The sequence below is a fragment of the Gymnodraco acuticeps genome, unplaced genomic scaffold, assembly GCF_902827175.1.
Source record: "Gymnodraco acuticeps unplaced genomic scaffold, fGymAcu1.1, whole genome shotgun sequence".
NCBI classification, from domain to species: Eukaryota; Metazoa; Chordata; class Actinopteri; order Perciformes; family Bathydraconidae; genus Gymnodraco; species Gymnodraco acuticeps.
Window position 1 is genome coordinate 45,521 of NW_022989759.1, and position 26,084 is coordinate 71,604.

Sequence of the window (26,084 nt, forward strand, 5' to 3'; positions counted from 1 at the left end):
GTCGTTTTCTCAAAATTAGTTTTTCTCATATTCTGAGTGAGAATGAAATGTTCACTTCAGTAGCACGTACAGTTGCAAGAAAAAGTATGTGAACCCTTTGGAATTACCTGGATTTCTGCATAAGTTGGTCATAAAATGTGTTCTGATCTTCATCTAAGTCACAACAATAGACAAACACAGTCTGCTTAAACTAATACCACACAAACAATGATATGTTTTCATGTTTTTATTGAACACACCATGTAAACATTCACAGTGCAGGGTGGTGTGAACCCCTAGGCTAAAGACTTCTTCAAGAGCTAATTGGAGTCAGGAGTCAGCCAACCTGGAGTCCAATCAATGAGACGAGATTGGAGGTGTTGGTTAAAGCTGCCCTGCCCTATAAAAAATACACACCAGTTTTGAATTTGCTATTCTTAAGAAGCATTGCCAGATGTGAACCATGCCTCGAATAAAAGAGCTCTCAGAAGACCTACGATTAAGAATTGTTGACTTGCATAAAGCTGGAAAGGGTTACAAAAGTATCTCTGAAAGCCTTGATGTTCATCAGTCCACGGTAAGACAAAGTGTCTATAAATGGAGAAAGTTCAGCACTGTTGCTACTCTCCCTAGGAGTGGCCGTCCTGTAAAGATGACTGCAAGAGCACAGCGCAGAATGCTCAATGAGGTGAAGAAGAATCCTAGAGTGTCAGCTAGAGACTTAAAGAAATCTCTGGCACATGCTAACATCTCTGTTGACGAATCTACGATACGTAAAACACTGAACAAGAATGGAGTTCATGGGAGGACACCACGGAGGAAGCCACTGCTGTCCAGAAAAAACATTGCTGCACGTTTGAAGTTTGCAAAAGAGCACCTGGATGTTCCACAGCACTACTGGCAAAATATTCTGTGGACAGATGAAACCAAAGTTGAGTTGTTTGGAAGGAACACACAACGCTATGTGTGGAGAATCCTAAGGCTTGACATACTTTTTCTTGCAACTGTACATAGACCAAACCTTCCAGTTATATTCCTATCAATATTATGAAGGTTTTTACTGAAGGGTTTGTTTATATATCATTCACAGCCTGAATTATATAACATTTTATACCTAAAAACATGGTGAAAATTGATATTTTAGATTTATGGAGTGATAAAAAGAGATATCCAAAATCCCTTCTGTAAAAATGTTAGATTCTAATATGACTACAAAATGAAACACGCATTTCGAACCTGACTTTATCCAATGTGCAGAATTGTGTTCCTGAAATGTAATAAAATATGCACATATTTAATTAGATTATGGCTCATTTGCATGGGGGGGGGGGGGTGCCCCTACAAATAGAATCAAATTATGTGGGAAACACTGGATAATAATAATAATAATAATGTTAATACAAAATAATTTTTAATATTTATTTTTAATCATCTCGCGACCCCCACTTTGGGAACCCCTGCTATAATGTATTTACAAAGTGTGAAGAGAAGGAAACTTTAGAATAGGGAACCTGTTCAGGTAAATTAGATACAAATTACTAGCTTATTGGTTATGAACAAGACTTTACTTTAAAATAGGGAACATATTCTTCGATATAAATACCTAATTTTGAGTTATTTAGACTTTATTAACACTTATAGTTTAATGTCTGATTACATGAGAATAGATCATATTTGTTAGGTGTTATTATGGAAGAATTACTATTCTTGTGGTACTACTGCCTTATTAGGCCCATATTGAGCAGAGCATATAGACCAAAACTCATGTACAACAACTTCCTTACTTGCAATAAATAAGCACTAATTAGAGGGTTATGGAGGAAAAACTCTTACTATTACTTGTAGAATATTGTCATGTAGAATAAGGCATTAATAAGTATTTTATAATCACTAATAAAGAGACACTATACTGCTAATATGCATGTTAATAAACAACTAGTTGATGGTGAATTTGTGTACCTTAATATAAAGTTTTACCAATAATTATTATACCTTATCTTTGGATTAATGAATTGAGGCCTTTATGTCTTCTTTCTTAAAGTCTGGGTTGAATAACTACACCGCTCTCTAGTGGTGTGCTGTTTGTAGTTTGTATTATGTTATACATACAGCCTGCACCTGAACCTAGTGCTTATACAGCCGTGGCCAAAGTTTGGAGAATGACACAAATATTAATTTTCACAAAGTATGCTGCCTCAGTTTATATAATGGCAATATACTGCAGAATGTTATGAAGTGTGATCAGATTAACTGCAATTAATTGCTCAGAAAATGACCTTAATCCAAAAAAGAATATTTACACTGCATTTCAGCCCTGCCACAAAGGAATAGTCATCATGTTACTGATTCTCTCGCTAACACAGATGAGTGTTGACGAGGACCAGGCTGGAGATCACTGTCATGCTGATAGAGTTAGAATAACAGACTAGAAGCTTTAAAATCAGGGTGATGCACGATTCATTGTTCTTCCTCTGTTAACCTGAAAATAAACACTTGCCGTCACCATTGCTTTGCACAAAAAGGGCTTCAAAGGCAAGGATATTGCTGCTAGGAACAGGCGCGTTCACACCGGAGTACTTTTCCCCGTACCTTTCCCGTTTAGTTCCGATAGTGCCTGGAATTTTGCGTTCACACCAAAAAGAGTACTTAGTTCCGAGAACTTTTACCCCCATTTTTTTTCCTTGCTAGAGAGGTGGTACTATCCTGGGGAGAAAAAAGTAACAATTTGGATTGGCTGGTCGAATTGCAAGCCATGCCCCGTAAAACTCTGAAAAGTTTTGTGAAGCCGCCATTGTATTTGCTGGCATTAGCATTATTAGCATTAGCCCCGTGCACCAACGGAGAGAGAATAACTTATGGCAACACAAAAAAAAACATGGGAGCGGTGGAGATGAGGAGGTGTCGGCATTCTGGCGATTTACTCGGAAGGCTTCAGTAGAAGCTGCTGGGAGTCCCAGCAGCTTCTACTGAAGCCAGTCCCCAACTCCGGGGACTTTGGGTGGCAGTATATGCCGTGAAGTGGTTTGCGGCCTGCCAGTAAACCCAAAGCAGAAGAAGAAGAAGTGACGTCAGCGGCTTCATTTGCGTAATCTTCCCTCAGGGAACCTATTTCCGGTGTGAACGCGATCTGTACTTAGTTCCATGGGGGTATTAAGTGCTGGGCACTAAGTATGGCAAAGTACTTGGTGTGAAAGCGGCTATTGGACCTAAATCAGCCATTTATCAGATCATTAAGAACCTCAAGGAGAGAGGTTCAATTATTGTGAAGAAGGGTTCAGGGGCCCCAAGTAGGTCCAGCAAGCACCAGGACCGTCTCCTAAAGTTGCTTCTACTGCAGGATCAGGGGCCTCATTTATAATGCCATGCGTAGGATTCACGTGGGAAGGTTGCTTACGTAGTAGAAATCCAAAAAATAGGTACAGACATTTTCCGACATTTTCCGATTCACCAAACATTGCGTACCGGCGAGGAAAGTGCGTACAGCACTTCCTACGCCGGTTTCCCTTTATAAATCACAACCGACTCGAAATGCGGTGCAGCTCTTGCGGGCTTCACGTAACGCCCATATTTGCCTATAAATAGTCAAAGAAACGCCCATTCATTCATTCATTCTGACTGACTGCATGAAGAAGATCGCAGGAAATGACGACAGAACAGCTAAAAAAGACATCTCACGCCGTGTCAGATTTTGGTTATTTTGGGGAGGTCGAGATAAAGCATATTGTTTGGTGGATGCAGTTTGAACCAGAGTAGCAGCATGGAGGTCAGATCGTCACCAAAATAAATAAATAAGTGGTCTGAAAAAAGTTAATGACAAAATAAATACTCATAGCCTTCCTCAGGCAGTGTGTTTGTACCGAGGGCAGGAGACCCCCCCTTGATGAGAAACTGTAAGAAATCATCGGGGAATCCCTCCGGAGTGGAGTCATGACGACTGGATCTGAATTATGTTTTTGTATTTGGTGGTTTGTGCGCAGCGTCTCCACTGCAGCCTGTGCGTCTCAACCCCCCCCCCCCCTCCCCGCAGCAACTCTATATCCACCAGTTAAAGGAAATACAACTAATGTGTTTTGTTATATTAGCTGTACAATTTAACACATAAGGTGTTCTTAGTTTCCATACCTCCTGTGTTTTACGAGCGACTTATCAAGTCTTGGCAAACGGCATAAAACACGATTAAACGTGATAGTATATAAAACCATGCTCGTATCTACAACCTATAGAAATGCAAAACGGCGTCAGTTTCAAGTAATTCTGTCCTCCTGCTTACCGCATCATTTATGAGAAAACATTTCATAACATTAACACAACATATTCGAGGTGGTTTTCAATAACATATGTGTATTTATTTATTTCTCCAAGTTATGTGTTTGTGTGCACTGAGGAGTCGCAAACAGGCGTTTGTTTAATCATTTTAAGATTGGCTTTAATCAATGTTTGAAAATGAATTCTTCATATATGATAAATGAGAGGTAACATTTTATTTATGGTATTATTTCCACATATTTCTCTCCATTCTTCCTTCTGGTGTCGCAGTTTCTCGTCTCTCCCGTGTTTGTGCTTAGTGCGTACGCATGGGTTAGAGTTTGCCTGGAGGACCGCACGTTTTCCCGTCAAGTTAATATTTTATAAATCGCAAACATTGCGTAGAAACTGGCGTACGCCATTTTTTGAGCGTATATCCCTTTATAAATGAGGCCCCTGGGCACCACCAGTGTAGAGCCTGCTCAGGAATGGCAGCAGGCAGATGTGAGTGCATCTGCACCATAGTGAGGCCAAGACTTGGGAGGATGGCCATGTGTCGAGAATGGCAGCAAAGAAGCTACTTCTCTCCAGGAAAAACATCAGGGACCGACTAAAATTCTAAAAGGTACAGGGATTGGACGGCTGATGACTGTGGTAAAGTCCTTTTCTCTGATAAATACCCTTTCTGATTATTTGGGGTTTCCGAAAAAAAGCCTGTCTGGAGAAGAAAAGGTGAGCACTACCATCAGTCCTGGGTCATGCCGACAGTTCAGCATCCTGAGACCATTCATGTGTGGGGTTGCTTCTCAGCCGAGGGATTGGGCTCACTCTCAACTTCGCCTAAGAACACAGCCCTGAATAAAGAATTGCACCAAAACATCCTCCGAGTGCAACATCCAAGAACAGTTTGGTGACGAACAATGCCTTTTCCAGCATGGTGGAGCACCTTGCCATGAAGCAAAAGTGATAACCGAGTGGCTCGGAGAATAAAACATAGAAATGTTTAGGGTCCATGGCCAGAAAACTCCCCAGACTTTAATCTCATTGACAACTTGTTGTCAATCCTCAAGTGCAGTGGTATTGAAAAAGAAAAAGGATCAACACTGAAAATATTGACTCTTTGCATAAACTTAATGTAATTGTCAATAAAACCCTTTGACACATGTGAAATACTTGTAATTAACTTGTAAGTAACATCTGACAAAAACATCTGAAAACACTGAAGCAGCAAACTTTGTGAAAACAAATACTTGTGTGTGCTGTATTATCAAACTGGATATAGCTGCACTGATTTCTGTGTAATCCCTCATGTTAGTGTTCTGTACTCACTGCAAAAAATGATATGAATTTAATATTGATGGCATACCATGAGAACATACAATTAAAAAAACAATAAAATAATGACAAAAAAAAGAAAGGAAATGTGATTGTGAAAAGTGTACGAAGATGTGTGTGTGGTGTATGTATGAGCATGTGCTTGTGGTTGTAAGGGAGATACAAAACTGCATGGACTATTGACTAAGCAATAGTAATATTAAATAACACTGAGTGATCCAAAAAAAACCAATGAGGTAATATGACTCAGATATCAAATACAAAGGGAAAAGCTGTTACTTAAGCAAATCAATTGTCTTTGAGGTGTTTTTCATTTTATAAAGAAACCTGGGAGAAGCTGTTCTGTAATTAGGTTCCTTTAAATCGGACCAAAATGTTCTTGTCTGTCCTCCTTCGCTGTAATTCATCACAACAGCGCTGTCCATGTTAGTGTTGTCATGTACCAGCTGTGAATAATACAACATTACATTACATTTTTTACATTACATTACATTTAGCTGACGCTTTTATCCAAAGCGACTTACAATAAGTACATTCGACCAAGAAGATACAACCTTGAAGGAAACAGAATCATATAAGTACATCAGGCTTCATAGAGCCAAACATTTCAAGTGCTACTCAACTGGCTTTAGGTAAGCCAGTCCTTTATTAGTATATAAGTGCTTTGTTAATAATTCTATCGCTCGAAGTGGAGTCGAAAGAGATGAGTTTTCAGTCTGCGCCGTTAGATGTGCAAGCTATCTGCCGTCCTGATGTCAATGGGGAGCTCATTCCACCATCTTGGAGCCAGGACAGCAAACCCACGTGTTTTTGCTGATGGGAACTTGGGTCCCCCTCGCAGCGAGGGCGCAGCGAGTCGTTTGGCTGATGCAGAGCATAGTGCACGTGCTGGGGTGTACGGTTTATGTCCTGGATGTAGGAAGGGCCAGATCCATTCGCAGCATGGTACGCCAGTACCAGTGTCTTGAAGTGGATTCTAGCAGTTACCGGAAGCCAGTGAAGGGAGCGGAGGAGCGGAGTGGTGTGGGAGAATTTAGGAAGGTTGAAGACCAGACGAGCCGCTGCATTCTGGATGAGCTGCAGAGGTCGGATGGCACATGCAGGTAGACCAGCCAGGAGGGAGTTGCAGTAGTCTAGGCGTGAGATGACGAGAGCCTGGACCAGAACCTGAGTCGCTTTCTGAGTCAGCTGGGGACGTATCCTCCTGATGTTGTAAAGCGTGTATCTGCAGCAGCGGGTTGTAGCAGCGATGTTTGCAGTGAAGGACAGGTTGTTATCTAGGGTCACACCCAGATTCCTTGCAGTCTGAGTCGTAGTCCCCCTCACTGCAGTGCGCAGTACCTCAAGCCCCTCCTTCTCAACCTTTGAGGCACGTGACTAACGGCCCCTCCTTCTCAACCTTTGAGGCACGTGACTAACGGCCCCTCCTTCTCAACCTAAGCCCCTCCTTCTCAACCTTTGAGGCACGTGACTAACGGCCACTCCTTCTCAACCTAAGCCCCTCCTTCTCAACCTTTGAGGCACGTGACTAACGGCCCCTCCTTCTCAACCTTTGAGGCACGTGACTAACGGCCACTCCTTCTCAACCTAAGCCCCTCCTTCTCAACCTTTGAGGCACGTGACGAGCTTCACAGTTCTGTTCTGTTAATCATAGCGTCAGAGTATTAACTATTTTAACATAATATATATTAATATATATAATGATATCAATGATGATGGCGAGTGATCTGTCGCCATGGCAACGGCATTTAAAAATGTAAAACTCAAATTAAACACATTAACAGCCTTCAAAGCATATTTTAATGTCTATTTGCATGTTAATTGAATCAATTATTTCAGTTATGACTTCAAGAAAGGGCCTTCATTTGTTTTTTAACTTTTTAATTTTAATTTCAGAGGCAATATTGTATATTTACTCACTTTTTACTGAAAAACATGTGATATAAATGAAATCATATCACATTATTTCCTACCAGTATTTAAAAAAATATTTTAAAAAAGTGCCATCGTATTGACAAATTGATAGAATTGACAGGATAATATCAATGGTAATATAATACTGTGAACAGAGCCATTCCGCATGTACTTCTACTTTTGATACTTCGAGTACATTTAGCTGATAATAATACTCTTTTACTTAAGAAACACTTTGAATTCAGGACTTTCAATTGTATTGAACACAGAGACAGAGACAGGACAAAATAAAACACAGACAGATTCTGACAACTATTACATTTTGAGGCATTAGTGAACCTAATACAGATTGTAACAGTTCCCCCCCAGCAGCGGTCACTCATGACGCATTCAAATTATGGCCTGCTTCTTTTGTGGAACCTCTTCATCCTGAAATATATTTGACAAAGACGTTAGGGGTTACATGTTTAACACTCACACCTCCATCGTACTCTGACGCTATGATTAACAGAACAGAACTGCTACCCCGGAAACAGGATGTCACGTGCCTCAAAGGTTGAGAAGGAGGGGCCGTTAGTCACGTGCCTCAAAGGTTGAGAAGGAGGGGCTTGAGGTACTGCGCACTGCAGTGAGGGGCTTCTCTCTGAGTCGGGGAAACAACAGAGGTGCCAATGTTGATTGTTAGGTCAAGAGTGGGACAATCTTTTCCCGGGAGGAAGAGCAGCTCAGTCTTGTCAAGGTTGAGCTTGAGGTGGTGAGCTGACATCCACTGAGAGATGTCAGCTAGACAAGCAGAGATGCGTGCGACGACCTGGGTCTCTGAGCGGGGAAAGGACAGAATTAATTGGGTGTCGTCAGCGTAGCAGTGGTATGAAAAACCATGCGGGCTAATGACTGATCCGAGCGAGTTTGTGTACAAGGAGAAGAGGAGGGGACCAAGAACCAAGAACCAAGAACATTACATTCAAATTCAAAATGTGCTAAATGTAATTTAATAAATACATTTCCTGTGAACTCTACGTTTGAGTTGGTGCTGATGCTGTTTGTATTGAACATAACACAGTTCAAGAGAATCAGTAACCCCAGCCTCAACACGGTCCTGCAGTTAAATCAACTCCTCTTTGAAACGCTCTGCACAGGAACCTTCATAGAGTGTACCTTTAGATAGGTATACCTGATCAATGGGACACTAAGTGTACCCTGTTGCATGTTACATCTTTTAGCAAACATCATATTTCAAAGCTCCTCAAATATGTTGTGTGAAAGCAGAAAGTGAATAAGACTTGAGCAAATGTACTTAAATACTCTCCAACCCTGCTAAATGAGTTGAGACAAAGACACCTCAGACACCGGCGAGCAGATTGTTCCAAGATTTTATTTTGGTGACTTTTGTTGCCGTTTCATTTCAGTTGCTCATCACTGCATAAATCCACTCATTTACCAAAGTCCAGAGAAACACGTTCTTTGTCCGTGTTCTGGTTTATTACTCTGCAAGCTCAACAGGAAGCAGTCCCAGCAGCCCCCCCTCACCTTCCTGAGGACTGTCCTACACGTCACACAGCTTCTCATCAGAACGGGAGGCACACACTCCTCTCAAAGATGGCTGCTTCACAGAGAGCATCCAGAGTCCACTGCAGACCCACAGCAGTCGCCCCCCCCCCCCCCACTCTGCCAGGACCAGAGGTGGCTCGGCACCTCCCCCTCTGGAGGATCAGAAAGTAGTCCCTTCAGAAGTTTTGATGTAATCGTTGAAGTCAGTCGGGACACTCAGCATGGAGCAGACCTGGACACAGAGTCAGCTGTGAGACATACTGAGACCCTCCAATCCAGCCCCCCACACTCACAGCTAAATGAGGCTCCCTCCTTTCAGGTAAATACAGCGGCAAGCTTTGGGACGAACTCCCCTCTCTCTGGCAGAAACAGGAAACTCCGTAACGTTTCGTAACAACGGTTTCAAATCAGCATAAAAATAATAACAAAAATAAAACTCAAAAAATCTTTAGTGGCGTCTATTTTTTGTAAACCTCTTTTGTTTTAAAATCTGATGTTTATAAGCCGTTTGGTTTTTGCAACAGTCCCTGTAAATATACTAGGCTTGATAATAAAATGCAAACATTTACCTTTTCTGGACTAAACACGGATAAATGATCCTAAGTTAAAAAAACATTAGGGAACCATGAAGTTGTTAACTTCTGTATGTCGATACTAAATGTCTATCTTGTGCAGTTTATCAGTAAATGTTTGAAATGTTGGAAAACAGTGTGTTTCCTGACAGACACACACAGCGTTGGCCCTCCAACCGGAAGTGATTAAACCCTCGGACATGAAGTTGTGTGGAGTTTGTGTCCGTTATGAAACACACGGTGTACAATTAATGTTGTGCAAATATTTACTCATAAACTGCTCAAAATAAGATGGCCTTATATACTGTCATACAGATGTTAACAACTTAAAGTTACTTTTTTTTACTTAGGATCACATCAGTACTGGCCAAAAAGGTACCGCTACCAAATTAGTACCAGTTCTAAATACCCATCCCGATTGAAAAAAGGACATGAAATAAAAAAGTTCTGGGTATGATATTGAACATGTTTTTTTTTGGTATACCTAGCTCCCATGTCTTCGTCTATTGATCCAAATCTGTGTCATATTAAGACCATCAGAAGGGCAGACAAGAAATGATTTAGTGTCTGCTAAAGAAGAGCGGCGGTCTGTAATGAAAACTGATAGCTGCCGTTTGTGTATTCTGCTATGATTATTGTTCCCTAACACATGGAGTGTACCTGTCTGAACTTGGCACGGACTTTCTCCATGTTCTCCTGGAGCTTTGCAGAGTGAGGATCATCATGAGGTGAGTTCTGGATCAAACCCAGCAGAGCCTCCAGCGCCTTCATACGCTTTCTGAACACACACACACAAAATAAACGATACAAAAAAATAAGTACCATTAATAAAGGGATCGACCCTCAGAAAAAATGACCTCAATGAAAAATGCAGATGTATAAAATAAAACATGAGGCAGGGTATTTTGTCATCTGAACGATTTATGAATTTCACTTGCCTCACAGGTTCATGATTGGCTGTATTACTACATTCACCAGTCTCTAGCCTGTTTAATCTAGCATTTAAACAACAAATGTCGCCTTTCTGTTATTGCCTCTGCCAATCAGTAAAGCCGCAGTTTTGATTAAAAAAAAAACAATTAAAATCACCATTTTATCGTAATACAAATTTAAAAGAGTCGTAGTCCAACCGAAAAGTTAGCATAGCACGGGCTCCCTCAATAAAACAATGGTTTTTCTTTTTGGAAAATGAGGTCTGTGGCTTTTTAGGATACTTACACATTTTGTTCAGCAGGGTAATCTGAAAAAACTGTTGACAAATCCAGTCTTATCTGTGTGCCACAGCCACTGAGCTGGACAATAAATGAACTAGATAATTTTAGTAGCATGATAGTAGCATGTTAGCCTGGATACGCTCTGATAAAGATCAGGTTTGTACCTACTGCTTTTATCGTTCTAAACTGAAGCAGAGCAGGGGTTGGACTAAAGACATTTGCATCAAGTGTGTAGGTTCAAATATGTTTAGTATAAGTGAAATATGCTGAAATAAGAGGAAGATGATGATCTTGTTTGCGAAGGCCATACCTGGATTTGACATCGGTATTATGTTGGAGGAGACATTTCCATGTTACGGCAAACCCATAATAAAAGGAAATCTGTAGATTAGAGGAGAAGAGGCTGTAAACAAGCAGGAGCAACACATCCCAACGTATTCTGAATCCAGAGCTAACTGACCATGGGTTGATTTATTAGAGTAGTGCAGGATTGAGTCCTAAAACCCGGGAATGAGTCAGCATTTTACCACCTCCTGATTCCTCGTCTGAGAGTCAGTAGTTTTCTGAATGTGTTTTTGGTTATCCTGAAATAAGGTCTGTGGTTAACCCTAGCTGATTATGTTTTCACGTTTTGTTTTACAACATAAAAAACATCACCCCACTGGTGAATTTAAAAACAGTGGTTCTAATCAGTGTCTCAATGAGAAGACTAAACGTCACCACGCCCAACATTAGCCCCCTTTAGCTTAGCGGTGGAGACGTGAAGTCATGTGACCGTGCTGGAGTTCCTTTGAAGCCTAACATTAGATTTTTACTTTAGTGGTGTTCATATGTGGAGATTATCCTGCTGAACAAAACGTGTAAGTATCATAAACGTTTGTTTGACATATTTTCTGCAATAATCAAGTCCTGTTAGACTGTAACATTTCATATTTGAGAGATTCATTAACAGTGGATATTTTCACAGTCTGTGAGAGTAGTGATTATCCAATTAATCCCATTTTTCATGTCCGGATTTCAATTACATATAAAGAGACAAAGAGACAACCTCACCCAAAAATATCATCCAGTAACCAACATATCGTACCATCGACACATCAAAGCTCCAAGTTAAAAACAAAGTTAAACAAAACACACACTTACAGACTGTACAACATGTATACATAGTGGTCATATATTTTGATACAGTATAGCTAACAAAACAAGTTTCAATAAGAAGGGCTGAGCCAGTGAGGGAGACCTTGTGATGCTAACTTTTGTGTTGGCCTACGAACATATGTAATGTCATCACTGCACCACTCATGGGAGAGTGAACAGTTCTTGTTAAAGTTCTGACTCATCAAACAAGGGGATGTCAGCTAAATGGTGTCAGTCATGTGAGTGTTTCTACAGTGTGGTGGATCAATGGCTGATGTAATGTGTGCTGACTCACCTCAGTGGACAGTTTGGCCCCATGAGAGGCCCCGTGTCTGCGGCCGTCCTGCAGCCCTCGGCGGCTCCCTCTCTCAAAGCCCTCCTGGAAACCCTCCCCTCGGAACCTGACACACACACACACACACACACACACACACACACACACACACACACACACACACACACACACACACACACACACACACACACACACACACACACACACACACACACACACACACACACACACACACACACACCACACACACACACACACACACACCACACACACACACACACACACACACACACACACACACACACACACACACACACACACACACACACACACACACACACACACACACACACACACACACACACACACACACACACACACCACACACACACACACACACCACACACACACACACACACACACACACACACACACACACACACACACACACACACACACACACCACACACACACACACACACACACACACACTTTACAAGGCTACTTGAACTCAAATGTGTAACTAGTTACTAATCATTAGCATCAATACCCCTTTTTGGACACAGGCACATTATTCCCATGTAAGATATATATATGTATATTTTATTTACTTTTAAGGCATTTAGTATGTAAAGAAAACGTTTAAAAAATCATTCTGAAGGAAACTGTTAAAATACATAATTATCATAAACCTAGTAAATACAAAAATGTCGCATGTAGAAATACACAAATATTAGTTGTAGGCTACATAGTAACTTAAAATTATTGTTTTTTAAAACAACATACTTAAAAAAGTAGAAAGATCTAAATATTGTTTTGTGTTACATAGCTTGTTAAACAAGAAGCTATACAGCATCCAGTGTAAGATTATATCTAACGTTCCAGTTATGACCTACACTCACTGGCCACTTTATTAGGTACACCTGTTCAACTGCTGGTTAACGCACAAATCTGCCAATCACATGGCAGCAACTCGTCAAGACGACCTGGTGAAGTTCAAACAGAGCATCAGAACGGGTAAGAAAGGAGATATAAGTGACTTTGACTGGGCATGGTCTGAGTATTTCAGAAACTGCTGATCTACTGGGATTTGCACGCACAAATCATCTCTAGGGTTTACAGAGAATGGTCCAATTAGGGTAATCACCAAGTGAGGGGCAGCTCTCTGGGAGAAAAAGCCTTGTTGGTGCCAGAGGTCAGAGGAGAAATGCCAGACTGGTTCAAGGTGATAGAAAGGCAACAGTTACTCAAATAACCACTGGTTACAGCCAAGGTATGCAGAAGACCACCTCTGAACCACAACACGTGGAACCTTGAAGCAGATGGGCTACAGCAGCAGAGACCCCACCGGGTGTCCCTCCTGTTAGATAACAACAGGAAACTGAGGGTACTATTTGCACGGGCTCACCAAAACTGAACAAAAGAAGGTTATAAAAATGTTGCCTGGTCTGATGAGTCTCCATTTCTGCTGCGACATTCGGACGGTGGGGTCAGAATTTGGCGTAAAAACACGAGAGCATGGATCCATCCTGCCTTGTATCAACGGTTCAGGCTGGTGGGGGTTAATAGTTTGGGGGATAGTTTCTTGGCTTACTTTGGGCTCCTTAGCACCAATTGATCTTCGTCTTAACGCCACAGCCTACCTGAGATTTGTTGCTGACCATGTCCATCCCTTTATGACCACAGTGGACCCATCTTCTGATGGCTATTCCTGCAGGATAACACGCCGTGTCTCAAAGCTCAAATCATCTCCAACTGGTTTATTTAACATGACGATGAGTTCCCTCAAATGGCCTCCAGTCACCAGATCTCAATCCTACAGAGCACCTTTGGGATGTGGTGGAACCAGAGATCCACATCATGGATGTGCAGCCGACAAATCTGCAGCAACTGAGTGACGCCATCATGTCAATATGGACCAGAATCTCTGAGGAATGTTCCAGCACCTTGTTGAATTTATGCCACGAAGAATTAAGGCAGTTCTGAACAGGGCCGTTTCTAGCTTTTTGGAGGCCATATGCAAGATGCTGTTTGGGGGTCCTAGTTTTTACAGTTTTTTAACTACAATGGGGGGGATTCCGAAGCCTTTAAGATGATCTGTGGAGATTCATCAATCTGTTACACTTTATTAGGAAAACAGGCTGATTTCACGAAAACCAAGCAATTGAAAATTACAAAAAATGATATTAAAAAGGTAAACAATAAGGCTCCTCTATGTCAATAAATGCAAGAGATGCAGCATTTTCTCAACAATGTTTAATTTACATTTCTCATCTTCCTCAGGCGTCACTCATTGGCTGACAGCCCAACGATGATTTGGACTTTATTACCCCAAAAACCCAAGCCACAGCTTTGCTATCATTGCAGTTTAGTCGTGTTTATATCCTACATTGGATTTGTAAGCATATCATGCTTCACCGAACACTCACAGGAGGGGGCTCGGCTGTCTGCAAATAAAGACGGCTCATTTTTAATTCTCCCCAAATATATTGAGGCTGAACCTGAACTTTGAATTCTCTGCTCCCATCATAATCTTGGCGATCTTGTTAAAATTGTGAATGCAGAATTAGAAATACTATGTAACTGGTTTGCAGTTAATACATTATCCCTTAATGTGGCCAAAACAAATGACATGTTATTCAATACAAAGTCTGAGAGTAGAAATGACTGCATTATATGGATTTGCAATACAGAGATAGAAAAAGTTGGTGCATGTACATTTTTAAGACTGCTTGATGACGAGAAACTCAACTGGAAGCACCATATAAATTATGTACAGACTAAACTGTCAAAAACAATAGGTATTTTGTATAAGAACATTCTTGAAGAAAAAACAAGTAATAATGAGTAATAACTAACTTGTGTCTAACATAATATTGAATGTGGTTTAGTAAAGTATTTAAAAATACCCCACATTGTACATGTACAGGACAATCAGACCTTGTTCAACAAAGATCATCAGACAATTGTTTTGTCTTTGAGGTACAGCTGCAGCAGAGAGTCTGAGTTTGAAGAAAACACTAACATTTTATTTAGTGTTGTTTAATCAATCAATATTGACTGGTCTTGAATTTCCTCACTGGATTACAAAATGCTCGAATCTTATTGTACAGGGACATTATGCAGATTTCATCACCTGAAGATGAAAATATAGATTCATCGATATGTACCATTTTAAGGAAATAGACTGTTAGTGGTATTGACCGAAGCTCCGCAGCTGTAGCTAGGCGCTGCTAATGAAAACTCAAGTGCTCAATTTGTTGGTTTTTCTTTTTTATTAAGAATTGACCAAGCATATCTTCCTCTTCGAAATCCCAGTTGTACTTCGCTAACAGGCAGTGCCTGGGAGGGTGCGTTTGATTGTTCCCACCCTTACCTCATTTATGGACTAGGTCATGTTAGACAAGCAATCCAGTGGTTAGTTTTAGGGTAAGCTCCATTGTTTGTTTTTTTATTTATTCACTTTAAGAGAAAGGGATTTCAGAAACAAGTCTCACAAGTTTGGCTCGAGGTCAAATTAACAAAAGCTAACTGTTGTTAGACTATGTTCCCCCCTTCTAAACGTATGAAATGAATGAGAAAAATATGAACGACTCTTCATAGAGCCACATCAACACAGCTTTAAAGTTGTAGGAAGCTGAAGCATTACATTCGTGCCAACGCCTAGTTGTAGTTTCTAAGGTATTAGAAAGTTGGTGTTCTGGAAGGGGTTTAGCATAGGATCAATTCCCTTGGGATGTTATCAAGAACTGTTTTACAATCAAATGTGTGTGTGTGTGTGTGTGTGTGTGTGTGTGTGTGTGTGTGTGTGTGTGTGTGTGTGTGTGTGTGTGTGTGTGTGTGTGTGTGTGTGTGTGTGTCTCTTCACTCAGGTATTTTTCCACAGGCCCTGAAAACTGCAGTCATTAAACCGCTCTTAAAAAAGAATAATCTAGATGCTTCAGTAATGAACAATTACAGGCCCATATCAAACCTCCCATTTCTAGGTAAAATCATTGAAAAAGTTGTTTTTCAACAGTTGAGTAATTTCTTGCATTTAAATAACTGTTTTGATGTGTTCCAGTCAGGCTTTCGTCCAAACCACAGCACTGAGACTGCTCTTGTAAAGGTCTTTAATGACATCCACTTAAACACAGATAGTGGCAGAACTTCAGTGTTAGTATTATTAGATCTCAGTGCTGCGTTTGACACTGTTGACCACAGCATATTACTAGACCGACTGGAAAACTGGGTGGGATTTTCGGAAACAGTTCTAAATTGGTTTGAATCCTACTTAAAGGACAGAAACAACTTTGTTCTATAGGTAAATACACATCTGAGTTGACAAATATGACATGTGGGGTTCCTCAAGGCTCTATCTTGGGGCCTCTTCTCTATAACATCTACATGCTACCACTGGCTAATGAAAAACAACAAAATAAGTTACCATAGCTATGCAGATGACACACACATGTACGTAACAATTTCACCAGGAGACTATGCTCCAGTTAAAACACTGAGTAAGTGCATTGAACAAATCAATGACTGGATGTGTCAGAACTTTCTCCAATTAAACAAAGATAAAACTGAGGTAATGGTTTTTGGAGCCAAGTCAGAACGTATAAAAGTTAGCGCTGAGCTTCAGTCTGCAATGTTCAAAACAACAGATAAAGCCAGAAATCTAGGTGTAGTCATGGACTCTGACCTGAGTTTCAACAGTCACATTAAAACAGTTACTAAATCAGCCTTCTATCACCTAAAGAATATATCTAGGATTAAAAGACTAATGTCACAGCAGGATTTGGAAAAACTTGTCCATGCTTTTATCTTCAGTAGACTCGACTACTGTAATGGTGTCTTCACAGGTCTCACTAAAAAATCTATTAGAAAGCTGCAGCTGATTCAGAACGCCGCTGCTCGAGTCCTCACTAACACTAAGAAAGTGGATCACATCACTCCTGTTCTGAAGTCTTTACACTGGCTTCCTGTGTGTCAAAGAATAGATTTCAAAATACTGCTGCTGGTTTATAAAGCACTGAATGGTTTAGGCCCAAAATACATTTCTGACCTCCTGCTAAATGATGAACCATCCAGATCTCTCAGGTCTTCAGGGGCTGGTCAGCTTTCTGTCCCCAGAGTCAGAACTAAACATGGTAAAGCAGCGTTCAGTTATTATGCTCCAAATATCTGGAACAAACTCCCAGAAACCTGCAGGTCCGCTGCAACTCTGACTACTTTTAAATCCAGGCTGAAGACTTTTCTTTTTGTCGCTGCTTTAAATTGAACTATTCATATCTTAGACTGCACTGTAACTTTGATCCATGTACTTTTTTCTTTTAATGTTTCTTTTATTATCTTTTCTTTTTAATGACTGATTTTAGATGCCCTTTTCTTAATGTCTTTCATTTTTTGTAAAGCACTTTGAATTGCCTTGTGTTGAAAAGTGCTATATAAATAAACTTGCCTTGTGTGTGTGTGTGTGTGTGTGTGTGTGTGTGTGTGTGTGTGTGTGTGTGTGTGTGTGTGTGTGTGTGTGTGTGTGTGTGTGTGTGTGTGTGTGTGTGTGTGTGTTTCCAACCCTGCTTCAAAGGTCCATCATACAAGATGGGGAATCTATTGGCAGCTGCTGATAATAACATCAATCATTATGGTTTACTAATTGTTGTCTTTTTGTCCTCTAGGTTGCACTGCCACGTCTAGTAGCGCAGAATGGACAGAGGAAACATGATTGGGCCTCGAGTTTTTTGCAGCCAACATACATTCTCCTACAAACTTGGGATAGGAGGGTGAGTGAACAAGTTATCCATTGGTTGGAACCTACATCCCCATTGCTAGACGTACTAAATCCTGCACACTGCTCCTTCACATTGACAATGTGAACAAATGTCGCCATTTTGCAATTTCTGTTATTTTCAGTTGAGAATGTTTCAAAGTAATCTTAAACAATTCAACTTACTTTTTGTTTCTACTGTTTATAAGTAGATGTTTAAATATTAAATGCTGTATACTATTCATTAATGGTTGTATAATTCTACAAATATTTGTTATAGTAATTGTTACCTACAGAACATTTTGTGCTGTCATGTTATGAAATGTTATGAAAATACTATATATAAATATATACATAGGTACACATGTACTTGGCAAATGAATAATATATGCATAATTGCTATAAACATTGTGAACACTTATTTTCAAGTGGACTTTTTTTACATTCATATGTTCATGCTTTGGTTTGGAACTGCTTTTGAATGTTATTAGGCATATTAGTGTTTGATTAGAAAATGTTAGAAAAAAGCTGTAAAATAACAGTATTCTACCTGTAGAATTTTAGGTTCTGTATTTATTTTTGTGTTTGATCATAAAAATCTAATAAAAAAATGTAAAAAACAGTTGTTCTCTTCAGAACTTTATTTAAGGTATTTGAATGTAACATTTTAAGACAATGGATTGTCTCACGAGGGAGATGCTTTTTGTGCATTTTTCCTTGCTGTATGTGGATGATGTGATTAATCACTGTCAAAAACAATAGGTATTTTGTATCATACTAAGAACATTCTTGAAGAAAATATACTCTTTATAACAGTCTATTTCACCCTTACCTTTAATACTGCTCCGAAATATGGGGAAACACGTACTCAACAAATCTACAAAAAATAATAACATCCCAAAAAAAAGTATTACGAATAGTCTGTGGTGTTGGTAAATATGAACACACAACTCCCATATTTAAAAAAACTCAATCTATTAAAATGTCTTGACATAGTACAGCTTAAAACAGTACTGATTATGCACATTTTCCACAACAAAATGCCTAATAACATTCAAAAGCAGTTCCAAACCAAAGCGTGAACATATGAATGTAAAAAAAGTCCACTTGAAAATAAGTGTTCACAATGTTTATAGCAATTATGCATATATAATTATTATTATTATTATTCATTTGCCAAGTACATGTGTACCTATGTATATATTTATATATAGTATTTTCATTTCCAAAAAAAGATAGTTGAAACTGCGATTGACATGTGCAGAAAATGACCCTATATCTAGTTTTCGTATATATATATATATATATATATATATATATATATTAGGGGTGTAACGGTTCACAAACATTTCGGTTCGGTACGTACCTCGGTTTTTTGGTCACGGTTCGGTTCGGTACGTTTTCGGTACAGCAGAATTTTTATATATATATTTTTTTTTTTTATTATTATTAAACTGTGAATAATGTATTCACTCAAATAAATACAAAATATAATAAAATAAACATTAAGGTGCAGCATTTCGATGAACTGAAATAATCTGTATTTGAACTTTACTGTACTAGTACTCACAAAACATAAACTATTAGTTTTGGGTTTTTAATTATTATTAAACTGTGAATATTCACTCAAATAAATACAAAATATAATAAAATGAACATTAAGGTGCAGCATTTCGATGAACTGAAATAATCTGTATTTGAACTGTAGCCTACTGTACTAGCACCTAAGCAGCCAGTTTGACAATAGGACTTGCTTGTCATTGTATTTTCATGTTTTTTTAAATAAAAATTAACTTGTCCACATTGCTTGCCGAAAGGGCAGATCTGCTGGCACTAACAATGTCTCCTGCTGTGGAGAAAACCCTCTCGCTAGGGACAGAGGTAGCCGATACAGCCAGGTAGCGCTTTGCTAACATGGCAACATAAGGATATTTGGTGTTTGTAATAGCTTTGGCTCGGTCTGATCTTTTTGCGAGTGGTGGAGGCTTAAATGCTAGTGGGAGTTGGGTTTACACTTCAGTCTTTTTTCTTTTGGTACCGGTGATATTCACGTTCGGGTGATGCCTTTTCAAATGAGTGTGCAAGTTTGATGTATTGCCAGCCGTGTAACCAATTTTAGTTGAACAATGCCGACAAACAGCTTTGGTTCGGTCCACCTGTCTTTGTCCGTCATCCTTGTACGTAACTGCGAAACCAAAATGTTCCCAAACCGGAGACTTCAATGATGCTGGAGGATTTTCGAGCTCAACTTTATCTGCGTTCGCCATTAATTTTTGACAGTTCCTCAAATTACTGACTACATTTGAACGCATCCCTCTGACCAGCTCTCATAGTATCCCTCTCGTCCAATGAAATGACTTGCTCGCTCTATGACGCGTTGAACCCAATGTGAGCAAATTACTCTGAATGCTGCGACGCAGCACCTGAGATTACTTCCAAAAAGTTATTCACGTTCTCAATTTTTTACGTTTAACGTTATATTCGTTCGGTACACTTCGGTACACACCTGTACCGAACCGAAGGGCCCGTACCGAATAATTTCGGTACGTGTACCGTTACACCCCTAATATATATATATATATATATGCATTTATTGTTTTCCTGCCCTAACTTTTATTACATTTTTTCTCCTGTTTTCTTTATTTCTTTGTACTCCTTCATTTCTATACGTTTGACGCAATAATGCCGATGTTGTATTAGGTTAATGCACGGGAGGGCTACTTTCCATAAGCTATGCTTCAGCCCTCCCGCTTCTACTAATTTTGTTCATCTTTGTGTGTATGAATTATACTTTTTTTGTTTTTTGGATGAATAAAAAAATAAATACTTTCAGCTTGGGGGCCCCCTAGTGGCCGCATGCATCTGCATAGTCCGCCTACAGCAGGGGTGTCCAACCTTTTTTGAACCGAGAGATACTTTTAAAGTTGCCAGTCTGCCGAGATCTACCAGTCCAAACCAGGTAAATACACACTTCTACTTGTATAAAACTGACCTTTGTACGATTAATACTTCATAAAATACTGCAGATCCTTTATCTTACCTCTTTCTAATCTACACACATACAAGTATTTAACTGAAGTTACACAACAGTGTTGTTGATACAGAGTTGGAGTTTATTCACACGTCACATACTACAGTGGGTAATGTTTTCAAGAAACATTGAACAGTGCTGCCACATATGACACAGGAAAAAAGAAAAGACTTTGAACCCTTTATTTGCCATTTTATAAAAATAGTGTTGCTACAAAAGTATAAATTAGGCTTACTAATAAGACAACTCAGATCTGAAGCTACAGGAATCTGCTGCCAAAGTGCAATAAAAAAGACACAATTAATAGAATCAAACCCTTTTGTTGTTGCATTTTAGTAGAGTATAAAAATAAATGCCTTTAAAATAGGATGCAAGCAACACTAGTTTCTTAACCTGAATTGATAATAGACTATAATCAATTTAAGTTTGCATTCTTATACCATTTTGTACAATAATTATAATGAATCAGGGTTTCCCACACATAGACTATACTTGGGCGGGCCGCCCAGGTATATTAACGGCCGCCCAATTATATTTCGAGACCCATTTAGTTTTTTTAATAAAACATTTTTTTATATATATTTTTTTTATTCGTCCGTGACCACGACGCCATCTGCGATCGATTAACTTGTAGACAATGATCCCTCGCTCCCTTGCTCTGATCTCGCCTCCTTCTGGCCTGTTAAGTGGCCTGCCTCACACAGGGTGACTGGCTGTCCACATGATGTGGCCTGCCGACATGGCCACTGTCATACAGATCATAAATCAAAGCCCTTGATTGGTCTCTGTGTGTCATTCAAGCTCGGGATAACCTCAGCTCAGGTGAGGTAAAGGACTCTCTGAGTGTTTAGATAGTTAACTTAGTCTAAGTTCTCAGTGGGTCTCAAACGGTGTGGTCACCATTTATGTAAACACATATTTCCATTTGAGAGGGTAGTGATTGGTCTAATGGATAGTGAGGTGGGCTGAAGATCGGAAGGCTGTGAGTTCAAATCCCGCCAGGAACACCACCACTAGTGTGCCCTTGAGTAAGGCACTTAGCCCTTAGTTACTCCAGGGAGAATGTCCCTGTAATCGGTCATTATAAGTCACTTTGGATAAAAGCGTCCGCTAAATGAAATGTAATGTGATTAGTAAAATATGCATGAATAAATAAATAAAAAGTTAACTAGGTGAAAAAAGGTAAGATACACTTTTAAAACTTGTTGAGAGAAAACTAGTCTTTGCTGCTGCCTCAAAGAGGAGGGGGGGGAGAGGAGGGAGACAGGAGAGGCTGATTCAGGAGCACAGACACACTCACAACTATAAATGAACCAAAACTAAATTAATAAACAAGTTTCAGTGTTTTTTTCATATTGGAAATGGTATGTTATTGGTTATGGCCTTGATTTTATGATTATTGAAATGTATACAGTTCTGTTAAATATAGGTGTTTCCATAGATCTAGTCTCTTTATTTTCCCCTCAAAATGCACCAGATTGATGCATTTAACTCCAAAATAAAAAATAAAATCTTACCGGGGGGGCATGCCCCTGGACCCCCCTAGAGGATTTGAGGTCGACCCCCACTAAAGATCACATGGATAGGTTCCTAAATACATTAATAAATACATTTATTTTTTAAAATAGTAACCCATGTCCATATGTTCATGTGTGGGTAGTAGATTTAAACTATAGGGCTATCATTATGGACCCTGCCTGTACCTGTACCTGTTCGCTCTGCCATCGCGTGAAGGGTCTGCTAACAAGCGACCAACAGAAAGGTTAATGTTGTTGCACGTCACCTCAACCCCCCCCCGCTACCACCACCCCCCAAAGTATATTTCAGATCTGTGGGAAACACTGGCAGTTAATGGACCAGCACCAGAGGCGTTCCCATACACACAGGCGTTGGAGCTGTTCTTCATGAAATCCCAGAAGGATGAAGTGCTCTGACAAACAGTGCCATCTTTGCGCAAAATGATTATACCGGAATGAAAAGTCAATAAATAATGTTGTTAAAACTTTTTCTTTTTTTTCGCGGGTAGTGATTGGTCTAATGGATAGTGAGGTGGGCTGAAGATCGGAAGGCTGTGAGTTCAAATCCCGCCAGGAACACCACCACTAGTGTGCCCTTGAGTAAGGCACTTAGCCCTTAGTTACTCCAGGGAGAATGTCCCTGTAATCGGTCATTATAAGTCGCTTTGGATAAAAGCGTCAGCTAAATGAAATGTAATGTGATTAGTAAAATATGCATGAATAATTAAATAAAAAGTTAATTAGGTAATATTTTGAACTATTTCGATGTCCATACCCCGGAAGTAGGCGCCGCCATTTTTTACAACGGAGGTCTATGGGAGTGTCGTAACTCTTATCTCTCTAGGGCTCTGTCGATACCCATCCCTACTTATCAGTAACTTTAGACATCGTAACACAATTTTAAACGAGATTTTATTGTAGATTATACATTTTACTGATACCAATTGTATAATATTTACCTTGTTTATTAAAAATTAAAATATATTTTTTTATTTGTAATGTGGGAAATGCCCCTATTGGACGGCCGCCACTGGGTCTGACCCATTACTAGCAAGGTGAACCTAATAAAGTGGTCAGTGAGTGTATATCCTGAAGAGAATCTGATTTACAGTGAACATTTTTTCTGAAGATACATTTGTATTTCGAATGAAGGAAGAACTCCCAATGGTTCCACAAGACTGCAAAAAAATAAAATAATAACTTACTAAAGCAGTTTGATTGCAGGAATAAAATATCAGAAATATTTAATAAGTGTAAAGTGTTAGTATTAAACTGACACTTGTTTAAGGGTTGAATCATCAATCACGCTTCAGACTTTAGCCAAGTGTTTTTTGAAAAGGTACTATTTATCCCAAAGTGCAGCCTACAAACCGCTTATTTCTATTCTATTCTATGTGTGCTGTCTCTATGTGTGTGCATGGCTGATATGCCATTGTGTTGTAAAGCGCTCACGTTATAGAAAATCAGCTGACGTCAGGCACGTGCCCAGGTAAACAAAACAGCACAGCTGGCAGAAAGCTCACCTTTCATCCGCCAACAGAATGTTATCAAATAAATCTTCACTTCTGCCGTCAGCCATCTCCAATGATCTTACTCGCTTCCGGTGTAGAAACGTTGCCACAAACAGCTGACAGCTCAGATGCTTTAACACACAGGTAAACACGGTAGGATGCTAGCTGCTAACGCTGCTAACCACTTCGTCTGTACGGGCTGTTTCCGGGTGTTTCCAGCAGCAGCCGGCCCTTCCCCAGAGCAGTGCTGCCCCCTGGGGGTCCGGGGCGGGAGGAGGGTTTCTGCGGACAGTACCACAAAGAGGCTATACCTCTCTCAGTGGTGAAAACTGTGATATTATATGACAGTCATTTATTAACTAGTTCATTATTAAGTAATACATTTAATACAACTTATTCCACATTAATTATCGTAGTATTGAACAGTGCCTAATTCTATGGTTTACATAATTTAAACATGGGGTTCTCAAACGTTTTGAATAGAATATCTTCTAAGGAATCCCTCATAATCTTGAAGGTCATTGAGCATATGCTTACTATTCTTTGTAATCTTTACAACTGTTTATATTCGTAATCAAAAACGTATGTATAAAACTCATGTTAATACCACTTACAATTTTATAAAATAGTCATCTTTTAAAATTACATTTGTACAACTTGACAGCAGTTATACTTTTAGTATATCTCTTGATACACAGGAAATTCACACATAAACAATGTTGTAAATATTTTTAAATGAATTTAAGTAATATTGTTAATATTGTTCTAAAATCTATTTGTGAAGGGGGCAAAACACGCAATTCATAAAAGGAAATAATATATTTTTGAATTATCATTGAAGTTCATTGTAAGTTCTGCAAGAAGTGCAGTTTGGAAATATAATGTTTGAAATGACCCCGATAAAGCAGTAAGTAATAATATTTTGCACACATTATTTCAATATTTTGTATATCTATATATGTGTAGGTTTACTTGAAAACATAGGGCTGCAATTATCATTACAATTATTATTATTTTCCTTTTTGATAAATGATTTATCAAAAATCATTGGTTTATAAAATGTCATGACAAAGCGGAATATCGTTTGTTTTGACCAACCAAAAGTCCAAAACCCCCCACAATGTGTGTTTCCTCTCTTTACCATATTATCACAGCAGCACCGTGTCAGACAGCAGTGGATATGAGCAAAGTTAAAAGAACGCTGACTCTAAATCACAGCAAACCCCCTGATCCTGCATTGAAATATATTGTTGTGGCTGTGTTTACTCAATTTGTCCTCCTGACAGCAGAGGGTGCTGTAAGACAGGAGGAGATGAGCAGATGTTTCTCCAGCTGTCTGCTCTCACCCGTCGGCAGACTTCTATCCTCAGAGTTCTCTGAAAGGAACTGGCAAACATTGAGCAGCTCTGGATGTATTTCAAACAAATAGTCCTTTCTCACAGCTGTGAAAACACAGCTGGAGCTTTTTGATATAGAATCAACAGGAACATTACCACGGATTAGTGATTTAGTAAACATTTATCCGGGCAGAGTGTCCCTGTTCCTGCATCTTGGGTGTGTGTGTCCGGACATCCATCCACTGCAGATACCTGTCCGGAACACCTGGTCATCTGTGTTTATTGTCCTCTACTAACCTATGTTCAGGAATGATTGCATCTAAGATAACTACGGGTAAACCCTCTCTGTATCGTTAGTGTGCGACAGTTCAAATTATAAAACATGTGTTTGATGATGTCATTAGTATATTAATGGGAAATTAATTTACCTGATTGTGTGTGTGTGTGCGCGTGCGTGTGTGCGCGTGCGTGTGTGTGTGCGTGCGTGTGTGTGATGTGTTCTGTTGCTACTGAACACGTGAGGACTGAAAACATTGGCAGGGCTCCAGATGAGCACAGCTGTGTAAATGGCAGCTGCTCTAAGGTTAAGGTATGCTCTGAGTGTTTGGAGTGTCATTGAAGGTCTTTGTCAGGATCCAAGAAAGAGCAGGAAAACCTTATGTGTCAATCAAAGCAGACACAGACTGTGGTGAACATC

General features: G+C 39.6%; 1 protein-coding gene across 1 annotated transcript; it reads right to left on the reverse strand.

Moving 5' to 3' along the window:
* Nucleotides 1–8,830: 8,830 nt before the first annotated feature.
* On the reverse strand, nt 8,831–24,281 carry lto1 (LTO1 maturation factor of ABCE1). The gene is made up of 5 exons (XM_034215034.1): nt 24,063–24,281; nt 12,243–12,348; nt 11,121–11,191; nt 10,257–10,374; nt 8,831–9,256 (listed from the first exon to the last, which is right to left on the reverse strand). Exons 1-5 carry the CDS (start codon nt 24,116–24,118, stop codon nt 9,185–9,187), a joined length of 423 nt encoding a protein of 140 aa, XP_034070925.1. The 5' UTR covers nt 24,119–24,281; the 3' UTR covers nt 8,831–9,184.
* Nucleotides 24,282–26,084: the final 1,803 nt, after the last annotated feature.

Coding starts and splice junctions, on each gene's coding strand:
- lto1 (XM_034215034.1), bottom strand. CDS start 24,118: ATGGCTGACGGCAGAAGTGAAGATTTATTTGATAACATTCTGTTGGCG. Junction 11,192..12,242: donor GGGCCAAACTGTCCACTGAG/GTGAGTCAGCAC, acceptor TCTAATCTACAG/ATTTCCTTTTATTATGGGTT. Junction 9,257..10,256: donor TCCGTGCCAAGTTCAGACAG/GTACACTCCATG, acceptor CTCTGTGTCCAG/GTCTGCTCCATGCTGAGTGT.